Source organism: Carettochelys insculpta, chromosome 20 (assembly GCF_033958435.1).
Source record: "Carettochelys insculpta isolate YL-2023 chromosome 20, ASM3395843v1, whole genome shotgun sequence".
Lineage (NCBI taxonomy): Eukaryota > Metazoa > Chordata > Testudines > Carettochelyidae > Carettochelys > Carettochelys insculpta.
In genome coordinates, this window is record NC_134156.1 from 1210579 (window position 1) to 1225219 (window position 14641).

The 14641-nt window shown below is 48.5% G+C and overlaps 1 protein-coding gene across 1 annotated transcript in view; it reads left to right on the forward strand.

The window, feature by feature from the left end:
- The window catches only part of DNAH9 (dynein axonemal heavy chain 9), a 240318-nt gene that overhangs the window by 135606 nt on the left and 90071 nt on the right, over nt 1–14641 (forward strand). The window contains exons 49-50 of the mRNA XM_075014992.1: nt 6306–6731; nt 9307–9426. Coding sequence (XP_074871093.1) covers nt 6306–6731; nt 9307–9426 — 546 coding nt within the window. The remainder of the gene's footprint in view (nt 1–6305; nt 6732–9306; nt 9427–14641) is intronic.

Here is a 14641-nt window from a genome sequence, read left to right on the forward strand (position 1 = left end):
AAATATTAACCCCTCCGTCAAGTCTGATTTCCTGCTGATACGAGATAGTAACTCATCAGTGAAAGCTTGGGGTTTCTAGGGCCCTGTGAGGCAGTTTCCAGTGCACCAGAAGGCATCTCCTTATTCTACCTGCTGCTCCAAGACATGTCTGAGAATTTGAACTGTCTGCTGACATGAATAACCAATTCTCCTCCCATGTGTTCCCCCCAACAAGTAATACACGCATATTTATGTTGTGCTGGTAAATGCAGCAGTAATGGATGCTACCGTAAGTCAAACTGTCAAGTGGAAGTCAGTAGGAACTAGAGATGTTCTGCTATCGAGAGGCTAGTAGCAATCATTTGGAGACATTTTCTTTCCCCTTCTGCTAGGTGCTCCATCTCATTTCCTGTCATCAAAGAGCTACAGGAGAGCAGTCGCCAGGCCTGCACAGTGCCGGATGTGGACAGTGCCATACAGCACAGGGGCTGAGTTTAGGACAGCAAACTACGACTGAAGCCTCACTGTTAATGCCCTGCAAAGGGAGGGAGAGGGAGGGATATCTCAGTGTTTAGAGCATAAGCCTGGTGTAAACCCAGGGTTGTGAGCTCAGTCCTTGAGGGGGCCTTTCAAGGGTCTGGGGCAGGTTAGATTTTAAAACAAAATCGTTCGGGGGTGGTGGTAGGCCCTGCTGTGAGTGCAGGGGACTGGGGACTGACTCTCAAACTCCCTTCCAGCTCTGAGATGTGTATATCTCCATGTGTCTTTCTGTTTCTATATGTCCTATCCCGCAGCCTGTGACTGACATCTCTTTCTGTCAAGGGCTCTGTAATACAGCTGATCCTCACAGAACAGTACAACTATTCCAGAGGCACATTCCAGCCGCTTCTGTTGCTCTGTGGGAAGAGCAGTCTCCGGTGGGAAATGGGTGGGACTCTGTTCACTGGATGATGGGAATCAGGTGTATTTCATTGATCTCCCTGGAAAGAGGTACCAGCCCCAGCTGGCCATGTCTTCTGCTGGGAACTGGTAGAGAGACTCCATCAGTACCCTGCACAAGTCCCATTCTTCTGCAACAATGGGGAGGACAATAGCATATGTGGCAGCTGGAGAGGTGAGAGGCGGGAGAGTTGGAAACCTGTAGGGAAGGTCAGAAATGAGGAAAGCTTGAATCGATTCTGACTGTGTTCTTAGTGTGGTCGTGCTGCTAGGGTGGAAGACCCACAAATTACTAAACATATTTAGCAAGGAATGTCCCTACGTGGCTGACAAGCATAGAATTATAGGACTGGAAGGGACCTTGAGAGGTCATCTAGCCCTGTCGTCTGCACTCATGGTAGGAGTAACTCTTATCTATCCAGTTTGACAGATGTTTGTGTAATCTGTCCTTGAAAATGTCCACTGATGGCAATTTCACAGCATCCCGAGGCAATTTGTCAGTGATTAACCATCTCAACAATTTTTTCTAACGTCCAGCAGAAACCTCCATGCTGCAAGTTATGCCCATTTCTTCTTGTCCTGTCCTTGGAGATAGGAAGGGCAGCTCCTCTCCCTCCTCCTTGTCACCATCTTCTATGTATTTGAAAACGGTTGTCATGTCCTCCCTCAGTCTTCTCTTCTCCAGACTGAATAAAATTCATTTTTTCAATCGTCCCTCACAGGGCATTGCTCGTCTGGTCTTTTTCTAGTTTATTCACATCTTTCCTGAAACGTGGGTCCTGGAATTGGACACAATACACCAGTTGAGGTCTAATCAGTGCAGAGCAGAGAGAAAAAATTACCTCTATCTTGCTGACAACACTCCTGTTCATACATCCAAGAAAGATATTTGCTTTTTTATGGCAGCGGTGTCACACTTGTGACTCATATTTATCTATATTTATATATATCTTCATGTGCAGCATATGTGCACTAATTCAGAGTTAAAAAGTCCTGAACCTTGTGTGCTCATGGCCTCAGAAAAGATGTCTTTGTTCCTCACAAGCAAATAAACGAAAGCATTTGACGTTAGAAATGCTTTGCTAAAAAGAGGTCGTTCACTCTCCTGAATGTGGTGGAGTCGTTAGGAGGGTTTCATCTAGGGATCAAATTGACGGCACAAGGAGTTGGGGGGAGTAGATTACATTGTAAGTCTGCTCGGTGGGCTGGGGGTGAGCGTAGGACTCTGTACAGCTCTCAGTCTCCGCGGCAGCTCTTGGAATTACCAGGGCTTGTTTCTCACAGTGGTCAAAGAAAACATAAGGGCTTTAGTCATTCTGGGGTTTTTTACTACCACCGATCATCGTCATATCAGAGAGGTTTCCAGGTAAAAGCTATTGGCTGTAGCAAAGTCCCCAGCAGAATTATGCCTTCATTAATTCATAGAGAGTTTTAACCCAATGATACCAAAGTGAATATCATAATAATAATTTGTGGTTAATTGTTTTTGTGGTATCGTTCACTAATTGACAGGCACTTCCCAAACACTTAATATTGTATACAATAATGATCATTTTTCCGTGAGTTTATAAAACATACACATTGACCTGAATATGGGCCATAAATGTCTTCCGTATTCTATCAAATAAGACCCCTGCCCGCCTGCGTATTCCTGTGTCATCAGGTGCCATTTAAGACAAGTCAGATTTGCCTTCCTGTTCTGCCATTAAAGTCGTATCTTCTCAGAGTTTAAAATAATCCTGTTTGTTGACATTAAACTAATTTCTAATCATGCTCTTTCCTTCTAGGGCTTGACCAGCTCTGAGGGTGTTTAGTGGCCATGATGCCAGATGGAGTTAGCGCTTTCTGCATTGTTTGTATTTTGAGATTCACTTTTGTCTTTCCCAGTTGAGTGGTGAGATGAGTGTATCTGGTTGTAAATAGGCTGTAAGCGAGGTGCTGGCCCTCATTGCTGATGTTTTTGTTTACTTGTGCTGGTGTTATCGGCAGCGTCTGTTACAAATAAGATAGACGTGTATTCGGTTGATGGGGGGAATCTGGGGCAAAAAACGCCTTATTGTGGATTACATGAGCAGCCTCAGAGAGGTAGTCTTGTTAGTCTGTATCTTCACCAAACAAAAAAGACAGCCCTGTTGCACCTTAAAGACCAACGACATCATTTATTAGGTGATGAGCTTTCGTGGGAAAGACCCACTTCTTCGGATCTGGAGAATACTGTTAACTGAGAGGAAAATATTGAAAGAAACAAATCCCAAGAGTTGGCTAGAAAGGAGGAGGAGGGGAAGGAAAAAAACCCTGTGAAGTGGCTATTAAGTTAAGTGGGACGTCTGCCATCACTGTGCATGTTAAAGGTGGGGAAATTGTTCTTGTAATGCGACAGATCATTGAGATGTTGGTTGAGTCCGTGGTGATAGGTATCAGATTTGAAAATGAACTCCAATGTCTCCCTTTGTAATCTGGTGTTAAAACATCTTTGTTTTAAAACACAGACCATTAAGTCCTTAATGGTATGTGCTGCCAAGCTGAAATGCTCACTTACTGGTTTATGTGTATTCAGATTCTTAATGTCTGATTTGTGTCAGTTCATTCAGTAGCAAAGCAGTTGTCGAGTTTGTCCAATGTACACGACAGACAGGCATTGCTGGCACGTGATCGCGTATGTCACGTTGGTGGAAGTGGAGGAATATGAGCCCCTGATTGCGAGACTGATGTAGTTAGGTCCAGTGATGATATCTCTAGTGTAAATATGTCAGCAGAGCTGGCAGCAGGGTTTGTGGCAAGGTAAAGTTCCAGGATTAGTGTTTGTGTGGTATGGTCTGTGGTTGTTGGTGAGAATTTTCTTGAGGTTGGGAGGCTGTCTGCATTAAAGAACAGGCCTGTCACCTAGTGCCTGTGAGAGTCAAGCATCACGTTCCAGTATAGGTTGTAGGTTTGTTAATAATGCGCTGGCGGGGTTTGAGTTGGGGGCTATAGGCGTTCTGTTATGAGCAGTGTCTTACTATTTGTGATTTATTGAGCTAAAACTATTCCCACCTCTCAGAAGAACACACAGGTCTTCACAGTTGTGTCTGTTTGTTGCTAAATCTCTGCAAGTCAGACCGGTCATGGAGTGTGAAGCTCAGAGGGGCCAGGGTGTGTACAGGAAGGTGCCTCTGACTGTGAATCTCCTGGCTGGTGGAGAGCAGCATGGTGCCAAGTGTATCTGTGTTCCAAAGGAACTGGCACTCATCCTTTGTCGAGGGACTTCACCCATGCACAACTGCGAGCAGCCAGCTGTCCTCTCATCCTACCATGGCTTAATGCACAGCCTCAGAAGGGCCTATTGCAGCAATAGTGGGGTGGCTGCCTGGACTGTTTGGGTGTCTCTGTGTAATTGCAGTTTATGCAGCAACCCTCCCTGTCCCTCCCTCCCTCCCACTTCTAGACTATCAGCAGTGCCAGCAAAATGGTAATTCCCGATCCTGGGTGTCCAAGTACTGTCCATGTACCAAAAGTGACCTGGGGGCTTGTGCCATGAAGTCCATAAGGGCAGTGACTGTCGCTCCATACAGTCCCATCTTGAGCTGAGCAGAGAACCACATGGATCTAATGGAGTGTACATGCTGGGAGCCACAAGCTGTGCTCAGATTTGTGGTGGTCCTGGCTACTAGCTAGTGTGTGGTGCTCCAGGGGCACAGCAAAATGCTGCAGCCAGAAGTCCCCGTGTTCAGGGGCTCAGTGTGAAAAGGAGTGCTCTCTCTGTCCCACCATCTGTGCATGGCTGCCACTGCCATCAGAACAGCCTCAGCCAAGGGGCTTGTCTCCCTCACTGATGCAGGGCTGTTGGGTGTGCAGACAAACAACCTTATTCAGTTCGTGCCAACCTCCCAGCATGGCTTTCTCTTGCTGCACTGCCTGTCACACTGTGCAAATGGCTGCAGGGGCCAATTTAGGAGCTGGTTTGTTGAATCTGAGCAAAGAGCTGCTCAAAGAGAGGCCCATCTTTCAGTCTCTGTGTGTCTCCCATGTGTTCCTCTGTCTCCAGTTCATATGCAAAGTAGGTTTCCTCCTTGGATTTTAGGTATCTTTCCATCTAGCATATATAACCTGAGCAAATGTACCGATGAATTAGTGGAACAGAACACAGCTGAGCATGTCAGGGATTCCATTTGGTGGGTGTCAGCACAAAGCCTGTGTTTCGTCTCTGCTAGAGATGACAGATCCTTGACAGAATCGCTAATTAGGCACTGCTGAGTCTGGTGCTCCCGGTGGTGTTTATGCTCTGGCAAGCCTCCGCTCTGATTCAGAATGATCTCCTGGTCACCAGCAGAACAGTCGGCATTTCAGGCTCCAGCTGTCAAAGGCCTGGAATGGATCTGGGTCGCATCAGAACTAGGTGACTTTGGAAATGTATTGTCAGGTTTTTTTGGTATATGAAGGGGCCAGATAGCTCAGCTACAAGGAGAGCCAGCATCACAATGCCCACAGCGCTCTGAGAAAATCAGAACCTTCTCTGAGCTTCAGACACATTTTTTGAGCTTTTTTGATGTGGTGCTCCTTCCCTCCCAATTTACAAAATTTTCAATTCAGCTAGTCAAAGTCAGGAGCTTAACGTTCACAATTATTAAGTTAGTAAGTAATAAATAATTTTAAAACAATATTTTGGATTTTTGTGTTTTGCTTTCTGAACTCTTAGGTTGCACTTGCTTCACACCCCAGGCTTCCATTGGCACACAACATGGCTACAAGCTCATTTGTTAAGAAAGAGAGCTAATGTCTGGCTGGGGAGCCCAGCGCATAAAGTAGAAGGGGGACAGGAGGCATTGGAAATACAACTGCTGTGAGGCATCACAGAGCCACTTCCAAATCAAAGCATTTTGATTTTCAGCTTAGGAATGGCCATTTCCTTAGTATTTTATATTGTTTCTGATTAGGAAGCAACATTAGCAGGATGAGCAGAATTAAGTGCATTTATTATCAGCTTAGCCAACTTGAACTAAAATTAATGAGATTCAGCTGGCCAGTGCCCCTTTGGTTTACATTTTGAATTAAAAGTTGATTTTGAAACCCATCTGGAGACAGCAGTACTCAGTTGATTTCATGAAGCTTTTTGTTACTTTTGTGCGGGATAAATCTGCAGTAATTCTTCATTTTTAATGGCTGGAGAATCAGCTGAAATGCTGAAGGGACACGACTGATGCACATCTAAGAAGCCAGTGTAGGCTGTGGTGCCACGAGGGGGTTTCATTGCTTGACATTCCATGAATCATATTTAAAATTCAGAGTGCTGCTTCAGGCATCAGAGCGCCTCTCCCGGATGGATAACTGGGGAGCCCGACTCCATTAGTGGCTAAGTGAAAAAGAAAACCCATTCATGTTCATCTGCCAGCCTCATTTTCCCTTTTCAGAGCAATCTGACAGAACTCAAGTCGTTTGGATCACCACCGTCTGCTGTCAGCAATGTCACTGCTGCAGTGATGGTGCTCATGGCGCCAGGTGGGAAGGTTCCCAAGGACAGGAGCTGGAAAGCAGCGAAGGTTTCCATGGCCAGACTGGATGGTTTCTTGGACTCCTTAATCAACTTTGATAAGGAGAATATCCACGAGAACTGCCTCAAAGCTCTGCAGCCATACTTGCAGGACCCAGAATTTAACCCTGAGTTTGTGACATCCAAGTCCTCTGCAGCTGCGGGTCTCTGTTCTTGGGTCATAAACATTGTGAAGTTCTACGAGGTGTACTGTGACGTGGAGCCGAAGCGGCAGGCTCTGAACAAAGCCAACGCAGAACTGGCTGTGGCTCAGGAGAAGCTGGCTAACATCAAAGCCAAAATTGCGGTAAGTGTGTCGTGCCATAACACATGCGCACACGCTTCACAGGCAGCTGTCGCTGCTCAGTGAGAAACCCTCAGGATTTGGAAGGGCATCTGCATGGGACTAGGCATTTCTGAGTGAGTGGATTTCAGTGTTAGGCAGATTGAAGGCCCTTATGTGCTGTGCTAGACTTTTGGAAATTTTTTTGTAAAAGTACGCTAGCTCTCTTCCAAATTTGCTTCTTCCTTAACAGAGAGCCTCCATATTTACTGTTCATGATTCCCACCCAAAATGTTACAATTCTTATCAAGCATGAGTTTTGCATGTTCGTTTACCACACACTGCACCCGCATGTGTTACAGAAAACACAGATTGGAGAAAGTTTTTACAAATGTACGGGGATAATTTTTCTTCTCTGGTGTCCCGCACACTGCCTGCGGACTTGTTAATTTTGCAGGAAGTTAATTTCATGTTAGCAGGACTCAAAAGATCTGTATCAGAGCAGGGCTCCTAACTGGGATTGTTTATATGCTTCATCCAATTAAACGTTTGGCACTCATTAAATATGCAGGAGAATCCCTGAGCCAAAATCTTCATTGAAAAAGAGATGGTTAAACATTTCATTAATGGAGAGCAACTCCCACCCCATTTCCTCTGCAAAAATTACCCTTCCATTCCAAAAATTCTATACCCATTAAAAATTCTTGTCACGGAAAAGTCTGGAAATAGACCTGGAAGGTGCAGTATACAGCCACACCCTTGCTGCTGTATATCCCCACAGCATTCATCATCAATCCAGCCAGCCTATACCTCACAGTACAAACCTTCGCTTTGCCCCCTAAAATCTGCAAATTTCAAACAAAAGTGTTCCTGGGGAATATGTGTATCCAGAGATCCCTTTACGCACACAGATACATATATGAAGAGCTACATGTATAGGTACATATGAAAATATTCTAACAATATTTATATATTCATGCCAAGCAAGTTTGACAGGGGCTGTATTTTGTTTTGGGCACTGGCACCTGAGACCAGAGTTACCTATGCTGCTAAAATAATCCCTGTTCAATATTCAAGTTTATTTCTTGTGCATTGTTCAGTGTTCCAATCATTTAAAGGAATTTAGCTGTAAGCTGTTTGTTCTGGGTGCAGAGAAAATCAATTCTTAAATTTGCTTCTTTTATCTCAGAAGTGAAGTGTTTCGACAGCTTTGGGAGTGGCTCCAGTTGGTCTCAGGAAAACACAAAGGTTGCTGAAAGCCACTTTTGTGCCTCTCCTGCCTTTGCTGCACTATCTGCAGTGTAAGCACATCTAAGGACCCCAGCCACCATCTCTATCCAGCCTGGGATCCCCTCCTTTAGTCTGAGGTCATGCCACAGCAGTGCTCAAGATAAACAGCCTTTGCACTGTCCTATCTGCAGCCCTAAGCAAATTGTGGGGCCTAGGATGTAAATAGTTCCTCAGGATGCAGCTCCTCCCACATGGGTTGGTTCTCGACTTTCTAACAGCGGAAAACCTGCCCCTTTGCTGAGGCCCTGCCCCCACTTGCTCCATCCTGCTGCCTTCTGCTACTTGCTCTCCCCACCCTCATGCACTTGTTCACTTTCTTTGGGCTTGGGCAGCGGTTGAGGTGTGTGCAGGGGGGTGAAGGCTCTGGGAATGGGGCTGGGGATGAGGGGCTCTGGGTGCAGGAGGGGGTCCAGGCTGGGTCTGAGGCGTTCTGAGTATTGGAGGGGATTCTGGGCTGAGGCAGGGGTTTGGGGCGGGGAGGACAAATGGGAGGCCTGTTCTAGGAGGGAGTTTGGGAGCTAGTTGGGGCTTCAGTCTGGGCCAGGTGGTGGGAAGTGGGAAGGGTTTCAGGTGCAGACTAGGGGCAGTGCCCCAGGAGGCTGTGACAAGACCATCTGGCTCCCAGGATGGGTGTCCAGGGAGTATCTGTGCTGCACCCACACGCTGGTGCTGTCCCAGCGGCTCCTATTGGCCATGGCTCCTAGGCAATGGGATCTGCAGAGCTGGCACTCAGGACAGCACCTGCAGGTGGGGAAACATGGATCCTAGGAGCCAGCAGGACATGCCACTGATTGTGGAGCTACGTGGAGGCAGACACAGAGCTTGTCAGCCCCACCATGCTGCCAATGGGACTGCTCATGGCCCTGCCAGTGCTGCTGATTGGAGGTGCCAGGGTCTCTTTTCTACTGGGTGTTCTCCTCAAACACCAGACACTTGGCAACCCTCTGCACACCCTTTTATGCTGTCCTGCAGGGGCCTAGCCCAGTGCCCAGGGAAGTCAGTGTGGACTCCAAGTGGCCTCGGTAGACATTGGATTAGAACCTACGTGGTGTATCCTGCTGGTGCTGAGAGTCTCCTGCAGAATGGTCAGTGCACTGCAAGCTGCAGGCAGCGCTCACAGTCTTGCAGGCTGAGACCCAGGCATGAGTGCCTTATGCAGGAGCCCTTCCATCTGTCATTGCACAGGCCATTTGGAATAGCACCAACAGCTCACGGCAGCAGAGACACAGACAAGGAAAGCAATTTTTGTAGGTGACATAGGTGATGAAAACAGTTTTGCTGAAGATGTTCTGATTTTTTTCATTAACAGCACCTTAATGAAAACCTAGCAAAACTCACAGCCAAATTTGAGAGGGCTACTTCCGACAAACTGAAGTGTCAGCAAGAAGCTGAAGCTACCGCACGCACCATCTCACTTGCCAATCGACTGGTGAGTCTCAGCCCCTCACACTTTAATCATAGGAATGGAAGTTGTTAGCACCTGGAGGAGAATGGGAAGCTCTGTTATCTCCATTGAACAGATGGGGAATGGGGAAAAACAAAGACTAAGTGGCCTGTCCAGGATCATACAAGAAGTGTGTGACAAAGCAGAAACTTGACCCCCAAATCACTGCCCTCACACAGGGCCATCCAGAGCACCACTCACCAGGGCTGTGCTTAGCGGGGTGGAGAGGGAATTAAACCGAGGCTGGTAAAAGAGTAGCCTAGATCTCTTCTTTTCTTCCCCAGTTCTGGAGCAGGTGGGAACCAGATACATGCTACCCTGACACAGGTTGTGGTGCAAAGTGACAGTCGAATCCTAACACTGCAACAGCTGCTATTATTAATCTCTATTTTTAGCCCCTCTAACTTTGCGTTAGAAAGCTGGTTTGTGCTGAAAATTCCCAGAGGGATTCTGACAGCAGAGGAAAATGTGCATGCCAAGTTGGGAGAGAAGTCAGTAAACTGTTGTGGAGTTACAAGTCATTCAGAAATTCTCCTAGAGAGAAATGCTGGCTTCTGTGTAATGCCTGTTTGTTCTGTGTAATTGTAATGAAGCTGTTTGCTCCAGCTTCCTTTAGTTAAATCTCTTCCACCCCTCAGGCATGGGCTGTGTTTGAAGAAAACACTTTGTAATTCTGCAAAGTTGTTAATGATTTTGGATGTGGAGACTTCAGGGCCTGTTTCAGTCCCCTTGGTGTCAACATAAGAGCGCAAGTGTGTGGGTGTGTAGCTGTGGATTTCAGTGAAAGCTGGTCTGCGAACTGTGAGCTTGATCCAAAGCCTGTGGAAGTCACTGGAAAGACTCCTGCTGACTTCAGTGAGATTGAGTTCTGTAAGTGCGTGGCTGGTTGCAGCTGAAAAGGACATGCAGGGGATTCTGCAGGGGAGAATTGAAACCGTCCTCCTTCTGTCGCTCAAGTGGCTGGTGGCCCTAGTCCTGGCTGGGTCACAGAAGTGTGTTTGCTCCAGGCTTCATTTCACAGCAGCAAAGAAGAGATGTTTAGGGGTTTGCCTGGGAGGCAGGAGACCTGCACTCTGTTCTTTGCCCAGCCACAGCCTGCCTGTGAAAGTCATTTAACCTGGGGTTTGTGAAAGGCTTTAGGCACCTTAGGAGGGTTTTCAGAAGCATCTGGTTGCCCTTGTCCCATTGAAATCAATTGAATTTAGGCACCAGGGTGCTTTGGAACAGGCTTGCATCTTTAGGCACCTGCATATCTTTTTTTAAAAATTGGCCCCTTCATCTCTCTGTGCTGTATTTGTCCAACGGGAATAAAATCACATCTGACCTCCCTGGAGTGCTGTGCAGGTAACTGCACTGAATATTGTGATTTGCTCATATACTTGGGCAGTGGGGGGCAGTTAAGCAGCTAACCCCCCTGGGATCTCAGGGTGATGCTGATCCCTCTGTGTCTGAAGAAAGAGAATCTCTCGTCCTTCCAGAGTCACAGGATTAAATCTCACTGCCAGCTACAAGGTTTTCCAGACATTTGCTTCAGTCCAGTAAGTACATTTTGAAATGAAAAGACTTTAACAGAGCAACATGACTTTTCTTTGCTTTCCGCTGTGGCAGCGGGGAGGCCTGGCTGCACAAGCTGGGAATTCTGTGCTCAGTTATGGACTCTCCGGATGCACCTTTACCAAGCTGCAAACTGTGTTTGGAAGGTGCAGCACTTTCTCCTGGCTGTTGTTCTTTCCCTTCCATTTTGGACTCAAATTCCAAGGGGCATTGGCAGAGCCCTAGCAAGAGAGGGCTACTAACCCTTGCTGCTCCCTGTGCATTTATGCACCTAGTCAAAAGGTGATTTGGTTTGCCAAGGGAGGCATCCTCTGGGCGGTAGTGTGGGCTGGCCGGGGTCTGTGATCACCTGGGGAGGCTGAGCAGGCTGTCCCCTGACACAGGCTGGAAGGTGTAAACAGGAGGAGCTGCTCTTCTGGGGTCTGTTTTTCCCCAGCTCAGGAGGAAGGAGAAGCAGCCCAGCATGGAGGAGTCTGAGGCAGGGAACTGTGCCTGCCTGGAAGACAGATGGGCCCCTGAGGACTCCCCAAGAAATGGGGTGCTACTGAGGGGCGCAGCAGTTGGTATGTTTGCTGTTTTCTCAGTGCTCGTTGAATGCGTCTTATGCTCTTGAAGATCAAGAATCTGTTGGTTGTGTCTTGGTGGAAGAGGGCAAAGAGGTGGCAAAACAGGACCTCCAGATGGTCGGGATGCTACAGACTCAGCAGTCAGGGTGACCACCTCTGCAGTGACCATGAGGCACAGCTCCTGGTTACAGTCTCTGGACTCTCTCAGACCAGCCTTCAGGATCTCCGGTTTGAGAAAGCAGGGATCTCTCCAGAGCCGGCTGACACACAGTTCTGTGGCTTTTAATACTCCCATGTCACCGTGCGTTCCTTGGGCCCACACACCCCTCAGCAGGCTAGAAGTCATTCTGTCCCCCACCACCTCCTCTAAGGTCTTGGTGTGTCCCCCAGTCCAGCTCATATAGGAAGAAGGACAGAGACAAAAGATTTAAATTGCATCATCCTTTGTCTTCCTCTGCTGCCCAGCCAGGTTCTTCCAGAAGCCAAGGAAGCTATAAGCAGGCATTCTAAGGATGGCACTCCAGCCAGTTCCCAGGATCCATCCCCCTACTCTTTCCTTAACCATCTACACTCCCTGTCAGCCCAGTCGCAGTTGACCTTGAACCATTGGATGTACATAATATCTGCAGGCGACACCCAGCAGTTCGTGGCCAACCCTCCCTTCCACCCCCTTTTCCTTCACGTACCGTTCTTGAGCAGCTCCTCATTCTGGGGGTTAAACATCTCCTAAGGCTTGGAGCAGTAGAGGAGGTCCCTCCTGACTTGAGGGGAAAAGGTTCCACTTCCACTGTTTCCCAATCCCAAAAGCAAAAGGAGGCCATGAACCCATTGTGGAACTGCCCCACCTCAACAAGTTTCTCAGGAAGTTAGTTTTGCATGGGCACTCTGACCTCCCTTGTTCCCACCCTGGATCCGGGGGACTAGTGTGTTGCCCTGGCCTGGAAGAAGCATATGTCTGTTTTCCCAGGGTGCATGTGTTTCCTCTTTTGTGTTGGGCTGCTGGCATTTTCAATTCACTGAGGTGCCCTTTGGCCTCTTGTCAGCCCTGAGAATGTTCACAAAGTGCATAGCCCAGGCCACTTACCTGGGGCACCAAGGGGTGCAAATTTATCTGCTGGCTGTTAAAGGGCTGGTCCTGGGATCAGGTGTGATGGCATCTCAGTTTGGTTTGCTCCACCTGTTGTGATCTGAGGCTGTTTATAGGTGAGAAAAAAATGGACTGTGATTCCACGGGTGCGGTCCTTGACTCTACTCTCTCCAGAGCCTTCCTTCCCCAGGGTCTGCCCCAAGCCCCGGCAGACCTGGTCTCATGCATGAATGTCACCCTCTCACCTCCGCTCACATGTGCCTACCATGGATGGGCCACATGGCAGCTGGCACTTATGTGGTCTGGCCCATGCAGCTCCATCTCAGGCCCCTGCAGGTGTGGCTGGCATCTGTCTGCATCCCCAACAGACACAGCATAGACTGTGAAGTCAGGGCTCTGGAACCCATAGTGCCATCACTCGCCTGGTGGCGGAATCTCATTTCAGTGTTGGAGTGGGCTCCCTCCGTGGCTTTGCTGACTCTGGTCTCCCATGCCCTCAACCTGGGGTGGGGAGGCCACCTGGGTGATCTCAGCACACAAGGTTATTGGTCAAGACACGCTCACTGCTTAAACATCAACCTCCGGGAGCGCCAAGCAGTTTGCCTGGCCTCCCAAGCCTCCCTGTCTCTCTGAAAAAGCAGCATGACCCAGGTCCTGGTAGACAGTACAGTGGCTTTGATCTATACCTACAAGCAGGGTGTGGCCATGTGCGTTACCCTTTGCCAGAAGCCCTTGGACTCTGGAACTTGTGTACTACATGCCATCCTCCTGGGGCCAGCAGTGCACAGGCACACCACCTCAGCAGGACCCTCTCGTCCCGCTACAAGTGGTCCCTCCATCCAGAGGTGGTTATCTTCATCTTGCAGAGGTGGGGGCCCCCGGTGGACCTGCTCCTGTCCAGGCAGAACAGGACATGCAACATTTTCTGCTCAATTCAGGGGATCAAATGAATTTCCCTGTTGGATGCTTTTCTGCTCCCTCAATCAGGGGATCTGTTGGATGCCTTCCCTCCAGTGCCACTGCTTCAAGGGTCCTCATGAATATCAAGCAGAACAGGGCAAAGGTGAGTCTCATAGTGCCAGCTTGGCCACACCAGCACGGGTTTGGCATGCTACCAGACCTCTCTGTGGCTGCTCTGTCACAGCTGCTACTCTAGGCAGAACTGCTGGCCCAGACTCACAGTGGTCTGCATCCGAACCTGGCAGCACTGCACCCAACAGCTTGGCTGTGGCATGGTTAAATGCGGAAGAGCAGAGTGCACAGCTGCTGTCCATCAGGTCCTGTTGGGTAGTAGAAAGCCCTCCTCCATAGCAACCACCTGGCCAAGGGGAAGTGCTTTGCTTGTGGAACTGTAGATAAAAGTACCCTGTCCATGCAGGCCTTGCTGCAGTCAATTGTAGACTGTCTTCTGCATCTCAAGCTTTGAGGCCTGTCCCTTTCATCTGTCCAGGTTCACTGGGTTGCTGTCTCAGCCTTACATCCACCACTTGAGGGAAGGTTGGCTTTTGTCCAGTACATAACTGTTAAGTTCCTCAAGTGCCTTTGCCCATATGTCAGAAAACCCACTCCACTATGGGACTTGAATCTTGTGCTGTCACAGGTCACAGGACCCCGCGCCCCCCCCCAGCCCCTCTGTCTTCCAGCTCTTGCCTTCTCCTGTCATGGAAGTTCACATTCCGAGTTGCTGTAACATCCACACCCCAGGTCTCTGAGATTTAGGCCACTTATCTCAGAACTGCCCTCTGTGAACTTGTATAAAAACAAAGTCCAGCTGTGGCCACAACCCACTTTCCTGCCCAAGGTGGTCTCACAGTTTCATGTGGGCCAGGATGTTTACTTACCTGTCTTTCCAAAGTCACGCAGGCTGGAGGAGGAGGAGAATTGATTGCATTCGCTAGACATCAGCAGGGTGCTAGCCTTCTTCATTAAAAAGACCAAGCGTCCTCCAGATGCAATTGTTTGTCGTGGTGGCCAACAGGATGAGAGATTATCC